This window comes from Anomaloglossus baeobatrachus, chromosome 5 (genome assembly GCF_048569485.1).
Source record: "Anomaloglossus baeobatrachus isolate aAnoBae1 chromosome 5, aAnoBae1.hap1, whole genome shotgun sequence".
Classification (NCBI taxonomy): Eukaryota; Metazoa; Chordata; class Amphibia; order Anura; family Aromobatidae; genus Anomaloglossus; species Anomaloglossus baeobatrachus.
In genome coordinates, this window is record NC_134357.1 from 74,298,437 (window position 1) to 74,322,736 (window position 24,300).

At 42.9% G+C, this 24,300-nt stretch overlaps 1 protein-coding gene across 2 annotated transcripts in view; it reads left to right on the forward strand.

Moving 5' to 3' along the window:
- PDZD7 (PDZ domain containing 7) overlaps window positions 1-24,300 on the forward strand; it is a 133,776-nt gene that overhangs the window by 34,951 nt on the left and 74,525 nt on the right. For both annotated transcript variants that reach the window (XM_075352312.1, XM_075352313.1), the window contains exons 6-8: window positions 2,047-2,194; window positions 13,835-13,895; window positions 16,815-17,312. In XM_075352312.1, the coding sequence (XP_075208427.1) occupies window positions 2,047-2,194; window positions 13,835-13,895; window positions 16,815-17,312 (707 nt within the window). The remainder of the gene's footprint in view (window positions 1-2,046; window positions 2,195-13,834; window positions 13,896-16,814; window positions 17,313-24,300) is intronic.

A 24,300-nucleotide genomic window follows, 5' to 3' on the forward strand; every position in this document is an offset into this window, starting at 1 on the left:
TATTGGATGACAAATCAACAGTCTTGGGAGAACGTGTGCTAGAAACAGTACAACAGCACACAGATGTAAGAAGATAGATAAACTGCCCGTTTCCTCTTGAAGACACCAATGTTATTGTTATGATATATAATATATAATGTGATAAGTGTTAATGAGTTTCAATGTGAATTGTGATATGTGTTGTTAGTGATAGACTGTATTGTGCCAGACAGTAGGCTAAGTGAGAGTTAATGTTTGGGACTAGCCAAGAGGGAGAGGGGCTATCCTGAAGGGACAGTGCTAGTTTCCTGTCAGGAGGTCAGATGGGACCCAGCTTGCAGTAGTGACAGACCTAAGGTCTGGCTAGAAAAACAGAGCCACATGATTTGGGTGTCCCTAGAGGGAGAGGAGACCGAGGCCATGGATAGTGAGATTGTTATGCGCTGTCCGGATCCGCTCACATGGATTACTACTACGGTGTCGGACTCTGATCACATTGCAGAGTTCGACAGGCAACTTGGTCTCTCTTAAGTGCTCAGCTCGGCTGGGTGTTGGCTGAGTTGTTTCACTGCTCCCAGCCATGCAGGAGGTAATCCTTTTTGGAGAAGTGTGCAATTCTTCTGAGAGTCGGGTTGCTGATTACTTTCAACAACTGGTCTCTTCCTATTTAAGGCTGGGGAATTCAGGAGGAGACCACCAAAGATAGCATCAGCGATCCCGGTCTCAGTAGTTGTCAGTTCATGGTGAACAACAGTTGCTTTTCTGCATGATGTGAACGTTTCCCTGTTGTGAGTTTATTCCCTACACTTATCTTTATTCCCCTGTACACATATCGTGTCTCCTTTGTGTTTGAGTGCAGAGTGTATGAGGTTTCATTCTCCCTTGTCCATGTCATTTCTGTGGGGTTTTGTTTCTGGGTTTCTGGCCCGCTCCCATAGTGGGGGGAATAACATCAGAGCTTGGACAGGAGACAGGGTTATGTTGGGGGCTTGGACATGGCTACCATCAAGCCTACCTCCAAGAAGAGGGACAGCGTAGGGTCTTGAGATTAAGGGCTAGTTTTGGAACCCCTGGTCCGTCAGTACATTCCCCATGACAGAGATCCTGGAGAGAGATCCACAGTAATCTATTGGAGACAGGTCAGAGTGATCAACAAGAGACAGGTCCTTGGTGAGGAAGTCCAGGCATATGGCCCTGAGTTTATAACTCTTAAGGTAACAGGCCAGGATGGGACAGAAGCGTGAGACACTGTGAGTGTCCCAGGTTGGCACGTCAGAAAATTATAAACTAAATTCGGACATACCAGCAAATCAGTTCCTTTAATAGGAGGAATGGTGAGATGAAGATATGATTTTTACAGACTGTACTGTGGGGCTAAGCTGGGTTATGGTGAAGCAACTGTATAAAATGGAGACAGGAACAAATGACTATGAAGAAGTAAAACAACTGTGTGTAGAGATGCTCTCTGTCCAAGACGAAACGTATGAGAAGTTCATCACCACTCAGAAGAGGTTTGCCTTGTGCTAGTCCATGGCAGCAATCTCAGATCCAAAATGAAAACCCTTGGTATGCCTCCGAATAGAGCCTGAGGTTGTAGGATGACAGTGTGCATAAGGCCATAAAGGGTAAACATGAACTCAGACAATCCGGACAGTGGGAGCATTATCTATTGCTTATTTGGGAAGCTGTTAGCAGATGTTATTGTCTTTTTTTTTTTTTTTGCTTCCGCATTAGGCCTCATTCGGACATCAATTTTTCACATACATGTTCTATCCATCTGTTATCCGAGTCATTAACTTTTTTTTTTTTACTGATTCATAATTTAGATGTTTGGAAGTGTTCGTATTTGCATGTAAGAAAAGCACATGCCAAACTAATGATAAAAATGGACACATGGTTTAAAAATGGATGAAAATCGGATCCATCTATTTTTGAGGACTTATCAGGATATCCATAAAAATGATGTAAAGTCATAAAATCTATTGTGATCTTTTACCCCATGTATCACTATACGTCTGTTATATCTTAGCTCTTATTTATTTTATGATATTTTTGTTTTGTCCTCAGAGTTGATTCGGGGGGAATAGCTGAAGAAAGAGGCATTAAAATTGGAGATCAAGTCCTTGCAGCCAACGGAATTAACTTTGAAGACATAAGCCATAGTAAAGCGGTCGAAGTGCTAAAGGGGTTAACTCACATTATGCTCACAATCAAGGTGAATCCAGATTGGTTTAGTTGGAAATTGAAATAAACAGAACAGATGAATTGTACTTAAAGGGAACCTGTCAGGTCCCAAGTACACTCAGAACCACAAGCAGTTGTGGGTGTATTTTGCTAATCCATGCCTAACTGTCCCTGTATACAATAGCATAGATAAAGAGATCTTTAGAAAAAGTATTTCTAAAGATACTTTATGATATGGTAATGAGGGCTGTGACTAATCGCAGGAGCTGGCTTCTGAGTAGTGCGCTTGACCAAAAGTGCGACTGACTTCTGATCATGGGCAGGGAGTGTCTTTGAAGCCAGGGGGCAAACACCCAGCATCAAAGGAGCTCAAATGCCATGATGCTGAGCAGTGTAAAGCATGTTAGCACACCCATAGGGGCGTGCTAACATGCTAGGTGGGCTGACTAGTCAGGGAACTACCACCCTTGCGACTAGTCCCTGCGCTCATTAGCATATCATAAAGGATCTTTAGAAATACTTTTTTCTAAAGATATCTTTATCTATGCTACTACATACAGGAACGGTTAGACAGGAATTCTAGATATTCACCCAGAACTCTGGGGACCTGGGAGGTTCCCTTTAAAAAAAAAAAAAAAAAGTGCAAGAGAAGTCACTCAAATAATGTTTCCAAGTCGCAAGAATAAATTGAAACAAAACTAGTTATCAGTATTTTTCTTAAATGAGAAGAAAAGGCTGATTCCCTTTTACCAGACTTTAATCAGAGTATGGTCCGAATGTCATCAGTTTTTCTCGTGTGTGGAGAAAAAATGTTTCTCCACTTTATCCTATGTGCAATCCGTGAAAATTGATTGCACTCCGGTGTCATCAGAGTCTGGTCTGATATTTTTCACAGACCCATACACTTGAATTGATGATTTTAAGCCAATGCTCAGATCAAAATCAGACATTTCTACACAATTTTTTTGTGGACCGGTTTAGTCTGTAAAAAATTATGGACGTGAATTACCCCATAGATTGAAAATCACATATAGCACTCATACAAGACCATTGGATGTCTGAATGAGGCTACAAAGGTCCAGCAATGTATTGGGTTCACTATTCTGGTGTTCCACAATGCCAAACAGCTCACTTTTTTATTTACTGCAGTTTTTAAAGGGGAAAAACTGTAGGAAATGCAAGCCAAAAGCTTATAATAGTGAATTACTGCAAGCACACCTTATGAGGAAACGTTAAAGAGCTAGCTCTGATTGCTGCTGTTTAACCCCTTAAATGCAATTTTAAGTCCCTGAAAGAAAGTGGAAATTAAAAAAATATTTTTAAAAATATATAAAAAATAACATCGTAAACATTTGAATCACACACTTTGCCTTATCACAAGGAAAAAAATCTAAAATTTAACCCCTTCACAAGCTTTGACATATATGTATATCAAAGGTCATGTCCCTGCCTTTGATGTGGGCTCGCACACTGAGCCTGAATTTTTACCTGCACATGATGGCTGATCTCATCAGCCGTCATGCGCCTCTAACAGCTGCAGGTGGATCGGAGATAGTCAGTTAAATCTTGCCGTCAATCTCTGACAGCAAGATTTAACATGTTCCAGCAAGGGGGCACGTCATTACCCATTCCCATCGGTGAAGCCATGACGTGACTGCGGGGCACTGATGTGTTGTCATGCCAGTTGGGGATCCACTGATGGCCCCTGTGTCTGTCATCACGATCCTCCTGTGAACACTGACTGCAAGCAACATTCATAGGAGATCATGATTTCTGCTGCATAGAAGCCTCATATCTCAAAATAAGAAAACATTACAGGTCTCAAAAAATGTCAAGAAAGCAAAAAAAAAATTCTTACAAATTTCCTCCCAAAATATCAGCACTTAAATTTTAAAAAATAAACTATACATGTTTGATATCTGCGCTCTCATACTAATCTGGAGAATCATATTCCCCATCAGTTTGATCATATGGTGAAAATGGTAAATAAAAACAAAAATAACCTATTGTGGAATTGCTCTTTTTTGCAATTTCAATACACTTGGAGTTTTTTTCCCCCCACTTTCCAGTGCATCATGATAAAATGAATGATGTCACTCAAAAGTAAAGCTCGCCCCACAGAAAACAAGCCCTCCTACAGCTATGGGGATGGAAAAATAAAATAGTCATGACTCTTAGAAGATAAGAAGGAAAAAAATGAAATGGAAAATCGCAAGGTCGTGAAGGGTTTAAATAAATTATATATATACTAGAAGGTGGCCCGATTCTACGCATCGGGTATTCTAGAATTTACGTATTGTGTAGTTCATGTATGATTTTTGTTATATATATATATATATATATATATATATATATATATATATATGTTGTTGTGTGTAGTTACCAAGTGTTTGTGTAGGGCGCTGTACATGTTCTGGGTGTTGTCTGGGTGTGGCGGGGGGTGAGAGCGGTGTTGTATGTGTGTTGCGTTGTTTGTGGAGCGCTGTGTGTCTGTCGCGTTGTGTGTGTGTGTGTTGCGCGGTTTGTGTGGGTGTGGTGTGTTTTGGGGGAGGTATGTTTTGTGCAATGTGTGTGTTGTGCGGTATGTGCGTATATTTATGTATGCCGCGGTGTTTGTGTGTTGGGTGTTGTGTGTGTGCAGCGTTGTCTGTGTGTGTGGGTGTCTGTGTATGGCGGTGTTTGTGGTTCCCTGTGTGTGTGTGTGTGTGTGTGTGTTGGGGGGAGGTGTGCACCTCCCATCGTGCTCCATCCCCCATGCTGCGCACCCCCCATCATGCCCCATCCCCTATGCTGCGCATTCCCCATCGTGCTCCATCCCTCATGCTGCGCACCCCCCATCGTGCTCCATCCCCCATGCTGCGCACTCCCCATCGTGCTCCATCCTCCATGCTGCGCACTCCCCATCGTGCTCCATCCTCCATGCTGCGCACTCCCCATCATGCTCCATCCCCCATGCTGCGCACCCCCCCATCGTGCTACATCCCCCATGCTGCGCACCCCCCATCGTGCTACATCCCCCATCGTGCTACATCCCCCATCGTGCTACATCCCCCATGCTGTGCACCCGCCATCGTGCTCCATCCGCCATGCTGCGCACTCCCCATCGTGCTACATCCCCCATGCTGTGCACTCCCCATCGTGCTACATCCCCCATGCTGCGCACCTCCCCATCGTGCTACATCTCCCATGCTGCGCACTCCCCATCGTGCTACATCCCCCATGCTGCGCACTCCCCATCATGCTACATCCCCCATGCTGCACACTCCCCATCGTGCTAGATCCCCCATGCTGCGCACTCCCCATCGTACTACATCCCCCATGCTGCGCACTCCCCATCGTGCTACATCCCCCATGCTGCGCACTCCCCATCGTGCTACATCCCCCATGCTGCGCACCCCCCATCGTGCTCCATCCCCCATGCTGCGCACCCCCCATCGTGCTACATCCCCCATGCTGCGCACTCCCCATCGTGCTACATCCCCCATGCTGCGCACTCCCCATCGTGCTACATCCCCCATGCTGCGCACCCCATCGTGCTACATCCCCCATGCTGCGCACCCCCCATCGTGCTACATCCCCCATGCTGCACACTCCCCATTGTGCTACATCCCCCATGCTATAATAGTTCTCCTATTATACTCAGAGAGGAGTATAATAGGAGGACTGTAATAGGAGGAGTAGTCCTGGGGGGAGAGGAGTATAATGCCGGCTCCCTGCACATGTGTACCGGGAGCCGGTGTACACTGGTAACTATGATACACATCGGGTAACTAAGGGACCTTAGTTACCCGATGTGTATAATGGTTACCAGCGTTCACGGGCTCCGTCAAGATCCCAGCATCGCAAGGTTATGTCTGGCGCTGCTGGGATCGTGACGGAGCTGGTGTACACTGGTAACTATGATACACATCGGGTAACCAAGGGACCTTAGTTACCCGATGTGTATAATGGTTACCAGCGTTCACGGGCTCCGTCAAGATCCCAGCATCGCAAGGTTATGTCTGGCGCTGCTGGGATCGTGACGGAGCCGGTGTAGAAGCAAGCGATATCCCAGGATGTTGTGAGTGTGTGGATGTGATGTGTGAGGTGTGTGTGAGAGTGAGTGTGATCTGATGTGTGTGTGTGTACTCACCTGGGAGTCGGAGCTCCGTGTCAGTTGGGCCAGAGCGAGCGTGCATTGCGTGAGGGGGGCGGGGCCTGCAGAGAGCCGGGGCGAGAGGCCAATCCGTGTGGGGGGCGGGGCCATGGCGAGCCCAGTGGCCAATCAGCTTTGTGTCACCGTAAGGACACAATTTTGGAGCATGACAGACAGACAGACAGACAGACAGACAGACAGAATAAGGCAATTATATATATATATATATATATATATACACTTATTTGGGATTTCCACAGTCATAAATATCTAATCTATCAATATATAAAATTAATTAATTCCATATGGTAAGTGGTGTAACAACAAATGAAATATAAACAGCAGAATTGCTGTTTTTCGGTTGCTACATCTCCTTCCAAAATTGCAATATAAAGAGATCAAAACCTCATATGTACTCTGAACTGTTATACATAAAAACTAGAGAACAGGACACAAAAAAACAAGCTCTAATTGAGGAAAATTAAAGAAGTTAAACCAAATTTTTTTTACAAACTTGAATTTATTTTTACACCTCTAAAGTAATATTGAAATCTATGGCCCCGATTCATCATAGCTATTTTTCCACCTTTCTGGAGTAGTTTGCTCATTTATAGTCGCTCTAGTATTCGGGCCTTATTCTGTATATGTTTTTCTCTTAAGGGTATGACCGCACTTTGTGTCGTCTTACTTGCAGTTGTAAACGCACATTTTGGCCTTAATTTATTTAGAAATTTAGCGCCAAAAACGCATGCATATTTACCGCGTTTTAGATGCATATTTAGTGCTTTTTCCATGCTTTTTCCCTTGCATTTTGACAGATGCGTTTTGAACATCAAGACACCACTAAATAAAGATTAAATAGTCAAACAGAATGAAAAAATAGAAAAAAAAGCAAAACATATATAGTTTTTTAAATAATAAAGAAAATAGTTATATTTCATGAAATTATAGCGGTTTTATAATATTTATTGCTAAAATAGCAATAAAATCATAATTTTCATTAATTTAATTGTAGGACTATGTGTGTGTGTGTGTGTGTGTAAAGGGACATATTATTCCATTATTTTAATGTCTGAAAAGCATGCGTTTTGAAGTCGAAAACGCAATGTTTCTGCACCTAAAAAGTAGGTAAAACGCTGGAATTTGTATGTTTCTTGCTTTTTGACACTTCTCATTGACTTCAATGTTAGCAAAACGCTGCAGAAATGGCAAAAACAATTGACATGCTGCTTCTTTGAACGCGTGGTTTTTGCCACAAATTATGCAAATTAAACGCAGCGTTTTAAAACGCAAAGTGCGGACAGGAAATCTACATTTTCCATAGACATTGCTGGAAAATCAAAACACATGCCTTTTGGCCTGAAAACGCTGCAGTTCAAAACGGACCTAAAAAGCACCTGAAACGCAGGTGGAAACGCAAAGTGCGGTCATACCCTTACTTTTGTTCAGAAGAGTCATGTCATATCACTCAAATTCCTGTCTATAGTAAGATTTCAGACAATGTTTTTAAATTTGTCACATTTTTAGAGAAATGTGCAACTTTTTAAAGGATTTACAACTTTTGGTGCTGGGAAAATTGCAAAAAACGGTCAAAATTCAAAATGAAGATCATTCTTTACTTTGTGCCAAATTCATTTCCAACGTACACCATTCTAAAGAATTAGGCAAAACAAATTTAAATACAACAAGGCAAAAAAGAAATTGATGAATAGGGCCCTATGTGTTTGTGTTTGGTATAACTGCACAATAAAAAGAATTGAGGGCGAGAGCATGGAAGGTTCACCATTTCGCCTCGTTTTTTTTTTTAATAACACTATATATTTTGCCAATTAATGTACTAAAAAAACAAGGGAAATATTCTAAGCCCTCATATGGCCAAGTTGACCATAAAATGTAAAGTTTATAAAAAAAAAGGGCAGAAAAAAGCTAAAGCACAGAAATTGACTATGTCCTAAAATTTTTAAAGGATTTTCCCACAAAGTTTATTTAAATGGCTTCATTTTCCTTTTTTTCATTTTCGTTTTTAACTGCTAGTGCATGTGCTATTTCACCATACCAAATATGTGTATTTTAAAAAAAAGTTTTATTTCCAAGTGGGCAAACTTGTGTTTTTTAACTTTATTTGCAGGGAAAAATGTGAACCCGCATCAAAGGCAGGGACAAGACCTTTGACGTAAATATATGTCAAAGGTCGAAAGGTGTGAAACTTAATTTTAATCATTAGATCTTGGAATAATAATAATTTCCACAATTGGATGAGTTTAAAAAAATGTTCCTAGGCTGAGATAATCTTATATATGTGTTCCTGCTATGTACTGTGTAATGGCCATGTCTGACCGTACAGGGACAAGGTCTGATCATACCACATCTCCTGGGCAGGGACGGACAGAAAAGACAGATAGCACAGCACGGGATCATAGCTGATTCTATTTGTGAGGTAAAGCCTGTTTTTTAAATGTGTTTTACCTCACAGGAAGAATAATTTGTAATCCCATTCTGTAATGTCTTTATACTTTTTTGCATCCTCCCCAGCCCAGGAGATGTGGTATGATCAGACCATGTTCCTGTACGTTCACACACGGCCATTACACAGTACATAGCAGGGACACATATATAAGATTATCTCAGCACAGGAACATTTTTTTTTAAACACATCCAATTGTTCAACTTATTATTATTCCAAGATCTATCAATTATAATTTACTTTAAGGGCGGCGTCACACGCTACGATACATCGGGCGATATGTCCTCGCGGTCACGTCGTTAGTGACACACATCCGGCATCGTTAGAGATGTCGTAGCGTGTGACAGCTACAAACGACTGTGAACGAGCAAAAATACTCACCTTATCGTTGCTCGTTGACACTTCGTTAATTTTCATAATGACGTTCCTCCTTCTGTGCGCCGGTTGTTCGTCGTTCCCGAGGCAGCACACATCACTCCGTGTGACACCCCGGGAACGACAAACGCAACTTACCAGCGTCCCGCCGGCAATGCGGAAGGAAGGAGGTGGGCGGGATGTTACGTCCCACTCATCTCCGCCCCTCTGCTTCTATTGGGCGGCCGCTGTGTGACGTCGCTGTGACGCCGAACGTCCCTCGCCCTTCAGGGAGAGGATGTTCGCCGCCCACAGCGAGGTTATTCGGGAGGTAAGTACGTGTGACGGGGGTAAACGACTTTGTGCGCTACGAGCAACTAATTGCCCGTGACGCTCAAATGACGGGGGCGGGTGCGATCGCACGATATATCGTCCCGTGTCATGCCGCCCTAACACCTCCATGACCTTTGACATATATTTACATCAAAGGTCATGTCCCTGCCTTTGATGCTGGTTCACATCTTTCCGTGCAAATAAAAAACACAAAAGTTTGTCCCATTGGAAATAAAACATTTAAAAAAAAAAATACATATATTTGGTATGGAAAAAAGTAAAAAAGCTCACCAAAAACAGCCATTAGGCACAAAAGGTCAAATAGCAAATGTACTAGCAGGTAAAAATGAAACTGAAAAAAATGAAAATGGCCACGGCATGAAGAGGTTTAAATGAACTTTGTGGGAAAATCCCTTTAACCACTTAAGGACATAGTTCATTTATTTTTTTGTACTTTAGTTTTTTCTGACCTTTTTCAATATATTTTGCATTTTTTGGTCAACTTGGCCATATGAGGGCTTAGAATATTTTCCTTGTTTTTTAATACATTAAGTGACTCTATCAGGGTGTCACAGGGAACTGCACCCCTTTTTCTTATGGTGCAGAACTCATCCTCCATGGTTCTAGGATCCTAACTACTGGTGTTGCTTCCATCAGCACTCAAATCCTAACCACACCTCACACCACACCCTGTCAGGCACACCAGTGGGTGGTCTAGCTGGAAAAGGGCCACCCGCCTAGGGGTCAGGCAGACTGGTGGGAGGAACATAGTCAGTTCAGGAGTAGCTCCCAAAGAGTGAGGAGCTGGGAGCAGTAGCTCCATGAAGTCGAGGAGTAACCTTCAGAGAGTGAGGAGCTGAGGGAGTTGTAGCTCCCTGCGTGACCATGGTTGGGTCGCAGACGGTGGTCTAGGACCGGAGGAGTCGGAGACCCAGTCACAGGGTATTGGAGAAGGGTGCCCACACTTAGTTTTGGAGAACGGTCGGCACTGGAAAGTCCAGTAACCGGACCAATGCCGAGCACGGCGGGGTACAGGACCCTAGATCAGGGAGTAGCTTCACACAACCTGGTAATTCACCTGTGGAGGATAGTCTCTTTATGAACTTTCCCCAAGAGCTCAGAGATCAAAGGCACCAACACAATGAGGGGGATAGGGCTTTCCAGCTTATGCGGCCCACTGAAATCGCAAGTGTCAGCCATCGAGAGCACAGCTCCCCTATTCAAATATAGGGAGCGAGACCCTGGCCGCTTCAGGCCGAGGTGTCACTCAGAAACATCTATCTACATGTGCATGGAAGCAGGCTCCGGACCACTAAGCAATACCAGCGGGGACGGATTCCCAGATGAGCTCCCCAAAGTGGCAGCAGCACCCAGAGACTTGGTTTACTCCTGTGTCAGAGTCTGCTTAATGGTTGCACCAACATCCACACAGCCTAAGTGAGTACACTGCTCTCCCTGAGTCCTGCCTGCCCGGATAGCCTGCACAGCGCTACCCGCCACCTATATCTCTAGTGTCCCGGGGTCTCCCCTACCCATGGAGGGAACATCATCTGGCTGCCCCACTCCATCTCCCCCAGGTACTGCCATCGGCGGCGGCGGTACTCCCCTTACTGCAAACCATGGGTGGCTTCACAAACACTTTTCCCCTGTAAATACTCCCCCCCTTCCTTTTGAGTGGCCGCAAGCCCCCGGGTCCAGAGACCCTCGAGCCACAGCAACCCCGGATCCGAGCAGCCCGACTGCTACAGGGGTGGCACAATACCAAACACATAGGTCCCTATTCATCAATTTCTTTTTTGCCTTGTTGTATTTGAACACTTTTTTTAAACACATCCAATTGTGAAACTTAATATTACTCCAATATCTATTGATTAAAATCAACTGTGTTCATGGGAAAACACATTTAAAACTAGGCTTGGTGATCCCTTCATTTTCAGAGTAGGTGGCTGGATCAGCTACAACTATTAGGCTCTGTGTGCACTTTGCGTTTTTACTTGCAGCATTTTCATGCCAAAATGCATGCGTTTTGATTTTCAAGCAAAGTCTATGGGAAATAGGGATTTCTTGTGCGCACTTTGCTGTTCAAAATGCTGCATTTAATTTGCATAATTTTGGGCAAAAACTCAACATTCAAAGAAGCAGCATGTCAATTGTTTTTGCCATTTGGGCTGCGTTTTGCTAACATTGAAGTCAATGAGAAGTTGCAAAAAGCAAGAAACATCAAAATTCCAGCGTTTTACCTGCTTTTTAGCTGCAGAAAGCATATTCAAAATATTGGAATGATATGTCCCTTTACACACACACATAGTCCGACAATTAAATTAATGAAAAATATTAATTTATTGTTATTTTAGCCATAAATAGTATAAAACCGCTATAATTATATTAAATATATCTATTATCTTTATGATTTAACCCCTTCACGACCGGCCAATTTTTCGCTTTCCGTTTTTTTTTTCGCCATTCTTTTTCTGAGAGACGTAACTTTTTTATTTTTCAGTCAATATGGTCATGTGAGGGCTCATTTTTTGCGGAACGAGCTGTACTTTTAAATGAAACAATCAGTTTTACCCTATAGTGTACTGGAAAACGGCAAAAAAATTCCAAATGCAGAAAAATTGCAAAAAAAGTGCGATAGCACTATGGTTTTTGAGATATTTTATTCACTGTGTTCACTATATGGTAAAACTGATGTGTGGGTGTGATGCCTCAGGTCAGTGCGAGTTCGTAGACACCAAACATGTATAGGTTTACTTTTATATAAGGGGTTAAAAAAAAATCGGAAGTTTGTCCGAAAAAAGTGGCGCACGTTTTACGCCATATTCCGTGACCCGTAGCGTTCTCATTTTTCGGGATCTATGGCTCACTGACGGCTTATTTTTTGCGTCTCGAGCTGACATTTTTAACGGTACCATTTTTGCGCAGATGCTACGTTTTGATTGCCTCTTATTGCATTTTGCGCAAAAGTTGTGGCGACAAAAAAACGTCGTTTTGGCGTTTGGAATTTTTTTGCCGCTACGCCGTATACTGATCAGATTAATTGATTTTATATTTTGATAGATCGGGCGTTTCTGAACGCGGCGATACCAAATGTGTGTATATTTTTTATTTTTTTAACCCTTTAATTTTCAATGGGGCGAATGGGGGGTGATTTGAACTTTTAGGTTTTTTTGTTTTTTTTAAATTTTTTAAAACTTTTTTTTAATTTTTTTTTTTTATTTTACTAGTCCCCCTAGGGGGCTATTGCGATCAGCATTCTGATCTCTCTGCAGTATCTGCTGATCACAGCTACAAGGCTGTAAACAGCAGATACGCTCTCTTTCTCTTTTGCTGTGCCCCGGGCACAGCGAAAGTGAAAGCAAGTCAGGTGTAGTACAGGAGTCATCACATGACCCTGTGCTATCATGACAACTATCGGAAGTCACGTGATCGCGTCACGTGACTTCCGGTATCGGGCGGTAAGTAAAACTTTACCGCGATCGCGCTTATAATGGCGCTGTCACATATTGACAGCGCCATATAAGGGGTTAATCGGCACGAGCAGATAACGATTCTGCTCGTGCCTAGCAGGCACACATCTCAGCTGTGAAAATCAGCTGAGATGTGTGCCGATCGTGGCATGCTGAAGCCGGAGGACCGTGGGCAGTAACATTATGACATTTAGGACGTAATTTTACTGCCCGCGGTCGTTAAGGGGTTAAATAATTATATTTGTTTTCTTTTTTTTTCCTTTTTCCTTAGTGTTTGTATGTTAAAACTTTATTTAGTAGTGTCTCTTTAATCAAAACGCATCTGACTTGAAGCAATGGAAAAGCAGGTATAAAGCGCTGAAAACGCGGCTAAAACGCAGTAAAAATGCACGCGTATTTACCGCGTTTTTGTGGTCAAAAGCAACTTTGGCAAAAACCATTTCTGCCAGAGAATGCGTTTAGAACTGAAACTACCTCGACGCAAAGTGCAGTCATAGCCTTAATATTTCTGACATAAGTGGTTGATAAGTTAGAAAAAATGATAACCTTACATCATAATACATATTCTTAGAAACATAATATTTTTCTGAACAACAAAAAAAAAAACTTTGAGTGACATGTCTCAGTGTTGGAGTGATTAGTGAAAACCCGTGCCTGTTCCTGGGTAAGTGACTTACCACTAATTACCTCCTCCATAAAGGGAAGGGTATAATCAAGCATTACGCAGGCTGCGTCTCAAGGCACTGTAGGGTCACTTACTTAAGGCTCTGTGTCTACGGTTTCATCTGTGAAGAGCGATGTATTATTCATCAAACAGGCCTATCAGGTTTTACTTTCTGCAGCTCATCTCAAATTTGCAGGTCCATGTGTATTTTATTATCTTCGTAACTCTTTGTGTCCACCTGTACCTTACAGGAGATGGGGATGTACCCTGCGTACAAGGAGATGATTGCAGAGTATTGTTGGTTTAATCGATGTAAGTACTGAATAATAAAACAGGTTTGTCACGTTTGAAGGGAATCCTGGTGCACGGAGAATGTTCCTTGTTCTTATATAAGGTTTCCTGACATTCTAGAAAACTACTGATGAATATTCATCCACTTTTTTAAAGCAAACATATTAAGAAGAATCTGATCTGTGCAATAAAAAGGGTTTGAATTGTCAACTTCTTGCTCAAAAGTGATCAGGCAATTCAATTAAAAAGTATCTATCATTTACCATTCGATATGTAATTTTCAGCCTTGGTGTAAATGTTGCTGTTCTCCTGCATCTGGTATTGTCTTTCTTATTTTCTTGCCTGTACCCATTCCTGAGATAAGACCCCTCTTTCATGTGTATAAATCTAGTCTTTTTACCCAACTGGGCATGGTCCTTAACTATTCTCTTTTGGAGTCCTCTTGACTAGAGCTGAGCAAAAGCATGGAAGTTCCGTTCGGTGAGTTCAATTAGACCGGTGTCACACTTGCGATTGCCTCGCGTGTATCTCACGTGACTTTCCCAGTGGATCACCCATCACAGACTCACACTCTGCTCACAGGAGCGGGTCGGTTGCATGCATCTCTATGCAGCCAACTCGCTCCTGTGAACAGAGTGTGAGTCCGTGACGGCTGATGCAGCTCGAAACTCGCGCGAGATACACGCGAGGCAATCGCAAGTGTGACACCGGTCTAAAGGCCCTGTCAAACACAGAGATAAATCTGCGGCAGATCTGTGGTTGCAGTGAAATTGTGGACAATCAGTGCCAGGTTTGTGGCTGTGTACAAATGGAACAATATGTCCATGATTTCACTTCAACCACAGATTTGCCAAAGATTTATCTCTGTGTGTGACGGGGCCTTTAGATAAAGTTCAGTTTGGGATCCAGACTTGACCTGAACCCCATTGGAAGTCACTAATTGGGCAGTTCGGGTTTCAGCCCAAATGCAGCCAACCATATACAGATCACTTCCAGGGCTGGATTGGGCATGGTTTTTCAATTTTTTTTATTTTGTTTGGACACACTACATCCAATAATGCTGTTGTTACCGCCAGTGCGAGCCAATCAAACACTGAAAGTGGCTCACACTGGGCTGAACACTGAGCGTACCCAAGCACAGCGATGCTTGCAAGAGTGGTGTTCATATGTTAAGCACCCGAGCTCTATTTTTTTGTAAAGTCTGTTTCGTACAAACACCGAACCTTAAGTTTGCTTATCTCTATTCTTGAGGACAACGCCCAGCTGGTTAAAAGTATAGATTTATAAATAGGGAAAAAGGGACATATGTTAGGAATAGAGGGGTGCAAGAACAAAACCAAAACAACACCAGATTCAGGTGAACAGTGGCATCTATATCAGGTCATTGTTAATGGATCCAATTTCCATAAACTCAATGTTAAAAAAAGAACGTATCCTGCAAAAATCAATTTTTACGAAACAGTAAAGAAAGTTGTTTGCATAACGGATTGATGCTGGATCCTCTTTAACAGATGATTACTTGACTTGTGAACTTAACCTAAAGCAGCTGGTTTGTTTAGAAAACCCTATTCCAAATACTTTATTAGAAGTTCGGAGTTACAGAGGATTTCCTTTTTCTTTAGGTGGGCTCCATGTACTAGAACCCCTTGATATTAGCTGAATATAGGGGCCAAGATGCCCACTGGTAGCTTCAAGGATTACCCAGGCACATCATTGTACATATAGTTGTGGTTGTTCTTGGTATACTGCTCAGTTACGCTTCTTGAAAGAACGGGGCTACACCGAGCTTCAGTACCAGGAATAGCCATAATCAATTGTGGATTTTAGATCTGATCCCCTTCAAAATCCACGTAAATAAACTCTGTATGAACAGACCCTTAAGTTACATGATCCAGAATATCCTTGTATTAGGCCCCCTTCACACGTACGTGCCTCCGGTACGTGTTTGGCAGTTTTCTCACATACCGGAGACACGTACACACGTAGACCTATGTATTCCTTTGGTTTAGGAGACACGTAAGTATTATCGCACGGACCGTGTGTCCGTTCCGTACTTACGTGTGTCCGTGTGTTTCTCATGCCGACATGTCCGTTTTATCTCCGGCATCACGGGTGTCACACGGAACGCCCGTTGGGTCACACGTAACACACACTGACCACACGGTAGTGTTCCGTGTGACACGCACTGGAGAATAGACATGTCTGCGAGAAAAAAAACCCAAAACATTACTCACCTTCTCCTGTCCTCCTGTCTCTGCCGCTGCTGTCACTTTCTGCCGACCGCTGGTCATTATGCTCATTGAATATTGACTTCACTGCGGCCGGAAGCAGCAGCAGCGGGGAACCGGCAGGACCGGAGACCGAAGTTCAGCACCATGGAGAGCGACTCCAGGGACAGGTGAGCAGAAAGTTCTCATTCTCCATGTGTTATCACGGATAACACACGAAGAACACATGTAGGTCATCAACACGGCTCACGGAGGGCAAAATGCACCTCTGACAAGTCCGTGAAAAACGTGCGTAGTTTTTCACGGACGTGTGAAAGAGGCCTTACACAGACAGCTCAATGATATTGATGGGAGCTAATGTTTCAATTCTTGGGAATGTAGAGAACTTGAAAGTTCACCAAGAGCTTACTATTTACAATGCCAGGCATGGGACCTCCTGTGTGCAGCTTATCATTCCACAAGACTTTCTAACAAAGAAAAAGTGTCCAACAAATGAGACAACTATACTAAAGATTTAGGTGACTTTCCTGTTCAGGTGAGCCATAACATAGTTCCACTGGGTAAAAGTGTCTACCTTCCCCGTGGACATGACTTCTCCATGCATTTACATGGAATACTACGTTTTTCCTGAAGTAAAAGCATTAACAGCTGATCAATAAGGGAAAGAAGCAGATTTCTTTCATTTCTTTATGTTTCTTTTCCCTCTTACCAGTAACCAATGGCCAATTGCAGCAACTATCTCAAGCATCGGAAACCAGCTCTTCTATTTCTTCCTATTCCTCTGGACCTCCTCCAGGTTCTATGAATGGATACCATCAAGCGCTCATTTCCAGCCCAGCCTTATATGAACCAGGAATGATCGATGTTGGCATTTCTACTGAAGCTTTACTTGAGACCAATTATTTGGACCGGTCAGAGACTGCCATACAAACAGATCTCAACATGTTATCATCAGGGCTCCTGGATCAAGAAGGATCTCACAAGATGGGAATGGTCATTGGTGAAACCAAAAGGATTGTGCATCCCACTGTTCGTCTTAAAGACACTGCCATAAGATCAGAGAGTTTTCTTGAATCCCAGTTTAAGAAGAAGCAGAGGAAACCATCAGGAGATTTTCCAAGCTCAGAATCCCCCAAAACAGCCTTGTTATTAGCTCTTAGCAAACCTCGAAAGCCTATCAAAAGATCTCAAAGTTACCTTACTTTGTGGGGTGAGTTTTTTTGCTTCATTCATTTTATCTTTTTTTCTATATATGTATTCTTCATGTTGAAATCCAAATATTTATTTTATGTTTTCTTTACTATTTTCCTTAACTGACTTTATCACATTTATTCTGCTTTGTGGAAAAGTGTAGTTGCCTAAACCTTATTGAACAAAGAAAGGTATAAAATGCAAAGCGCCCAAAGGTTTACCTACAGGAAACTCTTCCATCAAATAATGGTCCACAGAAGTTTTTGTTGAGAATGACTTATGACATATGCTTATGCTATGTGTATGTGACATATGTGATGTGACCAGAGCCTTAGCTGGATTAATATTTCTAAAGATCCTTTATGATATGCTAATGAGTGCAGGGACTAGTCGCAAGGGCCTTATTTCCCCCGACTAATCTGCCCACAGGGACAAGTTAACATGCTATTCAATGCCCATTGCCTACCGTCATCTGGGGTGACGCGCATATCTATGTCCGTTGTCACCGCCTTAGACGCCGGGTTTAGGCATTCTCGGTCATGCACACTAGACCTCTTTGAAGCCAGGACATATATCCTTGGCTTCATAGTGCGCATGACCGTAATAAACAAACCAAACACGTTGTTAATATAATTATCAGTCAATTTTATTAATTTCCATAGGCCTGCTTTTCACTGCTGTGGCTGTATGAGGCCTTATATTATTAGCAGGAAGTACGGTATTTTTTTTCCAAGCGATATGTATCATTTATTGTGTAACGTATATAATTTTTTGGGGGGGGATCAAAACATTTGTACATTTATTTCTATTTTTCTAACCCTAATATGTGTTGGATTTCTGTTTTTAATTATCATGTGTACAGCACAATGTACTCTATACTGAATAATAGTATCAATGTGGTTGAAGACTTTATTTTTTTTATTTCTTTATTTTTATTTCCATTTAGAAATTACTATTTATTTTACTTCTTTTGTGATTTTACATACAGTGCCTTGCAAAAGTATTCGGCCCCTTTACTTTTTCATCCTTTTCCCACATTTCAGGCTTCAAACATAAAGATATCAATTTTAATGTTATGATGAAGAATCAACAAGTGGGACACAATTGTGAAGTTGAATGAAATGTATTGGTTATTTTAAACTTTTAAAAAAAAATAAATAACTGAAAAGTGGGGCGTGCAATATTATTCATCCCCTTTACTTTCAGTGCACAAACTCACTCCAGAAGTTCATTGAGGATCTCTGAATGATCCAATGTTGTCCTAAATGACTGATGATGATAAATATAACCCACCTGTGTGTAATCAAGGCTCCATAAATGCACCTGCTCTGTGATAGTCCCAGTGTTCTGTTTAAAGAACAGAGAGCATCAGGAAGACAAAGGAACACAGCAGGCAGGTCCGTGATACTGTTGTGGAGAAGATTAAAGCCGGATTTGGTTACAAAAAGATTTCCAAAACTTTAAACATCTCAAAGAGCACTGTGCAAGTGATCATATTGAAATGGAAGGAGTATCATACCACTGCAAATCTACCAAGACCTGGTCGTTCATCCAAACTTTTATCTCAAACAAGCAGAAGACTGATCAGAGATGCAGCCAAGAGGCCCATGATCACTCTGGATGAACTGCAGAGATCTACAGCTGAGGTGGGAGAGTCTGTCCATAGGACAACAATCAGTCGTACACTGCATAAATCTGGCCTTTATGGAAGAGTGGCAAGGAGAAAGCCAATTCTCAAAGATATCCATAAAAAGTGTTGTTTAAAGTTTACCACAAGCCACCTGGGAGACACACCAAACATGTGAAAGAAGGTGCTCTGGTCAGATGAAACCAAAATCGAACTTTTTGGGCACAATGCCAAACTATATGTTTGGCGTAAAAGCAACACAGCTCGCCACCCTGAACACACCATTCACACTGTCAAACATGGTGGTGGCAGCATCATGGTTTGGGCCTGCTTTTCTTCAGCAGGGACAGGGAAGATGTTTAAAATTGATGGGAAGATGGATGGAGCCAAATACAGGACCATTCTTGAAGAAAACCTGTTGGAGTCTGCAAAAGACCTGAGACTGGGACGGAGATTTGTCTTCCAACAAGATCCCAAACATAAAGCAAAATCTACAATGGAATGGTTCACAAATAAACAAATCCAGGTGTTAGAATAGCCAAGTCAAAGTCCAGACCTGAATCCAATCGAGAATCTGTGGAAAGAGCTGAAAACTGCTGTTCACAAACGCTCTCCATCCAACCTCACTCCGCTCCAGCTGTTTGCAAAGGAAGAATGGGCAAGAATTTCAGTCTCTCGATGTGCAAAAACTGATAGAGATATACCCCAAGCGACTTGCATCTGTAATCGCAGCAAAAGGTGGCGCTGCAAAGTATTAACTTAAAGGGGATGAATAATATTGCATGCCCCACTTTTCTATTTTATTTTTTTTTTCAGTTTTTCAGTTTAAAATAAGCAATACATTTCATTCAACTTCACAATTGTGTCCCACTTGTTGTTGATTCTTCACCATAACATTAAAATTTTTATCTTTATGTTTGAAGCCTGAAATGTGGGAAAAGGTTTAAAAATTTAAGGGGGCCGAATACTTTCGCAAGGCACTGTATTCTTTATTTTACTTATAATGTATTAAAAATATTCCTGTATACTAATTATACGCTGGGTCTCTTCACTTATTACTGATCAGACAGCGCTGAAATTTTTCAGATTAATTAACAGAGCTGCAGTCGGGTCCCCCAGTTTCAGAGTTGGGGAGTCCCCTGAGATCGTTCCTCAGTCACTGACCATGGTAATCAAAGGGTTACATGATGCGCCTTAAGTTTTCTCCAAATAGGAATAACGTTTGGAACACCATTCTAAGTCCGAACTGGGTGCAAAAACCTAAAAAAACATCACTATGGGGAGATAAGGTATGCACACCAGTGACTATGTAAGGGGAATACATGAAATAGCAGAAACTGCTGTGTGAATACTGACTTGAAAAATCCAATAGCTATATGTAAGAGTGAAAATGTGAAAAATGGAATCTGCATTACTGCCATGAATATATGAATAAAGAGAAATTTAGCTACTGAATTGATCAATGCAATAGAGCCCCAACACTACGCCAAAGTATTTCTCTAAGTTTTCTCCAATCCAAGCTGTAATGGAGGAGCTTGCTGTAAACACTAGTGCTTTTATTAACTGCCCATTCTAAAGCCTGCTTTACACGTTGCAATTTCGCATACAATATCGTATGCGATTTGCAACGCCCCCATCATATGTGTGGCACGTTCAATTTGTTGAATGTGCCGCACATACGAGTAACCCCCCGTCACACGTACTTACCCGTCCATACGACCTCGATGTGGGCAGCGAACATCCACTTCCTGGAGTGGGAGGGACGTTCGGCGTCACATCGATGTCACGCGGCAGCCGACCAATAGAAGCAGAGGGGCAGAGCTGAGCGGGACGTAAACATCCCGCCCACCTCCTTCCTTCCACATTGCTGGCCGGGAGCCGCAGGACGTAGGTAAGATCTGTTCATCGTTCCCGGGGTGTCACACGCTGCAATGTGTGCTACCCCGGGTATGATGAACAATCTGACGTGCAATTCTAGAGAAAGGTACGACGTGCGTGCGATGAACGTTTTAACGTTCAATCACAATCGCACGTACCTGTCACACACTGCAATGTACCTTAAAATGCCGGATGTGCGTCACTTACGACGTGACCCCGCCGACACATTGTAAGATACATTGCAGCGTGTAAAGCGGGCTTTAGAGCAGATAGGCTCAGGGAGCTGTTAACTGCTTACGTTCTGGCCCAGTGTAACGCGACTGGGGGCGATAGCCGTAGGTGAGGTACTTCGGTGCCCCACCACGCTACATGAAAATGCGGTTCCTGGCTAGGTGTGTGTATCTGTGGTGGTTGTTACATGGGCGATACACCTCCGCAAACTGCCTGTTGCCATTGGATATGGTAGGCTAGGACCACATGGTTCACAACGAATCAAGAGAGACCAAAGTCCAAAAATGTCTCATACTGAGCTTCAACTTGGTAACAACTATATACATCAGATAGTAGGCATGATGCTTCATGTACTATTCATTTGCTGTAAGCAAGATACATCATCAACAGTTTGTTTACCTGGTACTTTATATACTTGTATCTCAAAACAGTCCAGTCAACCATCTTAGGAGACCTTGTTTTCCCCTGTGAGGGCCGCATGGGTCGAGGTGTAATGCTACATCCACCCACAGCTAATCTCAGTTACCAATTAACATGCGAGGCCTCCCCTAGAGAGGTCATGTCATTATGAGTCCTACTCAGACAAAGTCCATTCTTGGAGGGTCATAGACTCCTGGCTATGATCCACCCACAGCTCTCTATAGGGGAACTCATGTCCCAACATGGTGACAAGAGCTCACTTTCTGTATTCTTGATTGAGGTACCTGTCACTGTAGTTCACTGTTCACTAGCATCCACTGACACAAGTCCTTCTCTGTATCGTTAACCCCTTCACATGGGTCTCCTAGTTCACCTGGGTCTCTCTCCATACAATTTACTCGGCCTTCCTAGCGTCAGCACGGCTGACGAGGGCCAAATTCCACCTGTGGGGTCTTTATTTCACCTATAAATTTAATGTATGTAAATCACTCCTGTTATACCTGAGGAAAGCAACAGAGACTTTGCTGAAACGCGTTGTATAAACCAGGAGTTATCCTTTTTATTACTATTATTAATAAAGCGAATCACCTACAAAGACTGGCAGCCCATTCACTAGCGCTCAACCAGCCCGAAATTTAATCCATTACATACAATTTACTCGGCCTTCCTAGCGTCAGCACGGCTGACGAGGGCCAATAGAGGTCTATGGGTCGGTGAACAATACGTACAGCACACAGATGATATTCATGGGACATCTTTATGCCGTCCGTGTGACATGTACAAGAATTAAATGCATTCAAGAAGTTAGACAATTTTATGTGTTAAAGATGTGCAAAGATGATAGAGATATAGATAAAAAGATAAATAGATGATAGATAGATTTTACATCTATTAACCAAATAATTAATTAAAAGAAAAAATGACGTGAGATCCCCCCCCTATTTTGAATAACCAGGAAAGCTAAAGCAGACAGCTGAGGCCTGATATTATCAAGTTGGGAAGGGCTATGGTTATTGGGCCTTGCTCAGCCTAAAAATAGCAGCCTGCAGCTGCCCTAGAAATGATGTATCACATTAGATGCGTCAATTCTGGCATTTCATATTGGCTCTTCCCGATTGCCCTAGTGTGGTGGAAATCAGGTTAATGGTTTACGGGGTTGATGTCAGCTGTTTAATGTCAACTGTCATCAAGCCCTGGTGTTAGTAATGGAAAGGCGTCTGTCAGACACATCCATTATTGAACCAGTAATCCAAAAAAAAGACACACACATAAAAAATTATTTCACATTAACACATTATTTCAATAAACACTCCCAAAACCTTTCCCTCGTTTACCATTTTATTAAAAAAAAACCTTGCAGCTCCACCATTGACCACCGTATCCGCCGTAATACACCACATCTGTCATAGTCCATCAAATCTGTCGTAGTATAAAAAAGGATATCTGATAAAAACATAAACGTACAAACAAAGAGAAATTAAACAAGACACTTACCATCGTTCACCACTTTATTCAAAAGCAAAAAGAAATCCCAGCTAGTCCCATGTAGTCCAGAGCGAATCCAACAAACAAAGTCTATGGAGCATCGTTCTGACACTCCATAGACTTTTTTAACAGGCAATTCCGGGTCAGTCTGTGATACGTGAGATCCTGCGCTTCTGATGAGCGGTGGCATCAGTAATGTTACTGCTGTTCATGGTTTCTGAGTCACACTTCACACTCCGGCTCATGCTGTGCTGTGCATGACTTGGCGACTCTGATAGGCATTAATGTTACTTTTGCACCACTCTTCAGAGGCGCCGGGTAATACACCACTTCTGGGGCGGTTGCGGGCTGGTATTTTTAGGCTGGGAAGGACCCAATAACCATGAACTTTCCCATCCTGATAATATAAGGTTAAGGCTCTCTGCCTTACCTTTGCTGATTATCAAAAATGGGGGGGCCACACATCTTTTTTTCTTTTAATTATGTATTTATTTGATTAATAGATGTAAAATCTATCTATCTATCTATCTATGCACATCTTTAACATATAATAAAACACATTCATTTCAGTGTCACGTGTTTTTTCCGGTACATGTCACACGGATATCACTCAGATGTAAAACGGATGGCACACAGAAGACACACTGATGGTCAAAACGGAACATGCCACACTTGCATTTTTTCAGCAGATGTGTGATGTGGCCTTAGGGACACTTTGCACACTGCGACATCGCAGATGCGATGTCGGTGGGGTCAAATTGAAAGTGACGCACATCCGGCATCGCATGCGACATCGCAGTGTGTAAAGCCTAGATGATACGATTAACGAGCGCAAAAGCGTCGTAATCGTATCATCGGTGCAGCGTCGGCGTAATTCATAATTACGCTGACGCGACGGTCCGATGTTGTTCCTCGCTCCTGCGGCAGCACACATCGCTGTGTGTGAAGCCGCAGGAGCGAGGAACATCTCCTACCGGCATCACCGCGGCTTCCGTAGGATATGCGGAAGGAAGGAGGTGGGCGGGATGTTTACATCCTGCTCATCTCCGCCCCTCCGCTCCGATTGGCCGCCTGCCATGTGACGTCGCAGTGACGCCGCACGACCCGCCCCCTTAACAAGGAGGCGGGTCGCCGGCCACAGGGACGTCGCACGGCAGGTGAGTGTGTGTGTGAAGCTGGCGTAGCGATAATTTTCGCTACGCCAGCTATCACCACATATCGCTGCTGCGACGGGGGCGGGCACTATCGCACTCAGCATCGCAGCATCGGCCTGCAATGTCGCAGTGTGCAAAGTGCCCCTTAGTCTCCCCATAAAACTCCTCCTAGTCTGAAACAGTTAACCCTATATGTGCCCAACTAAAATGCA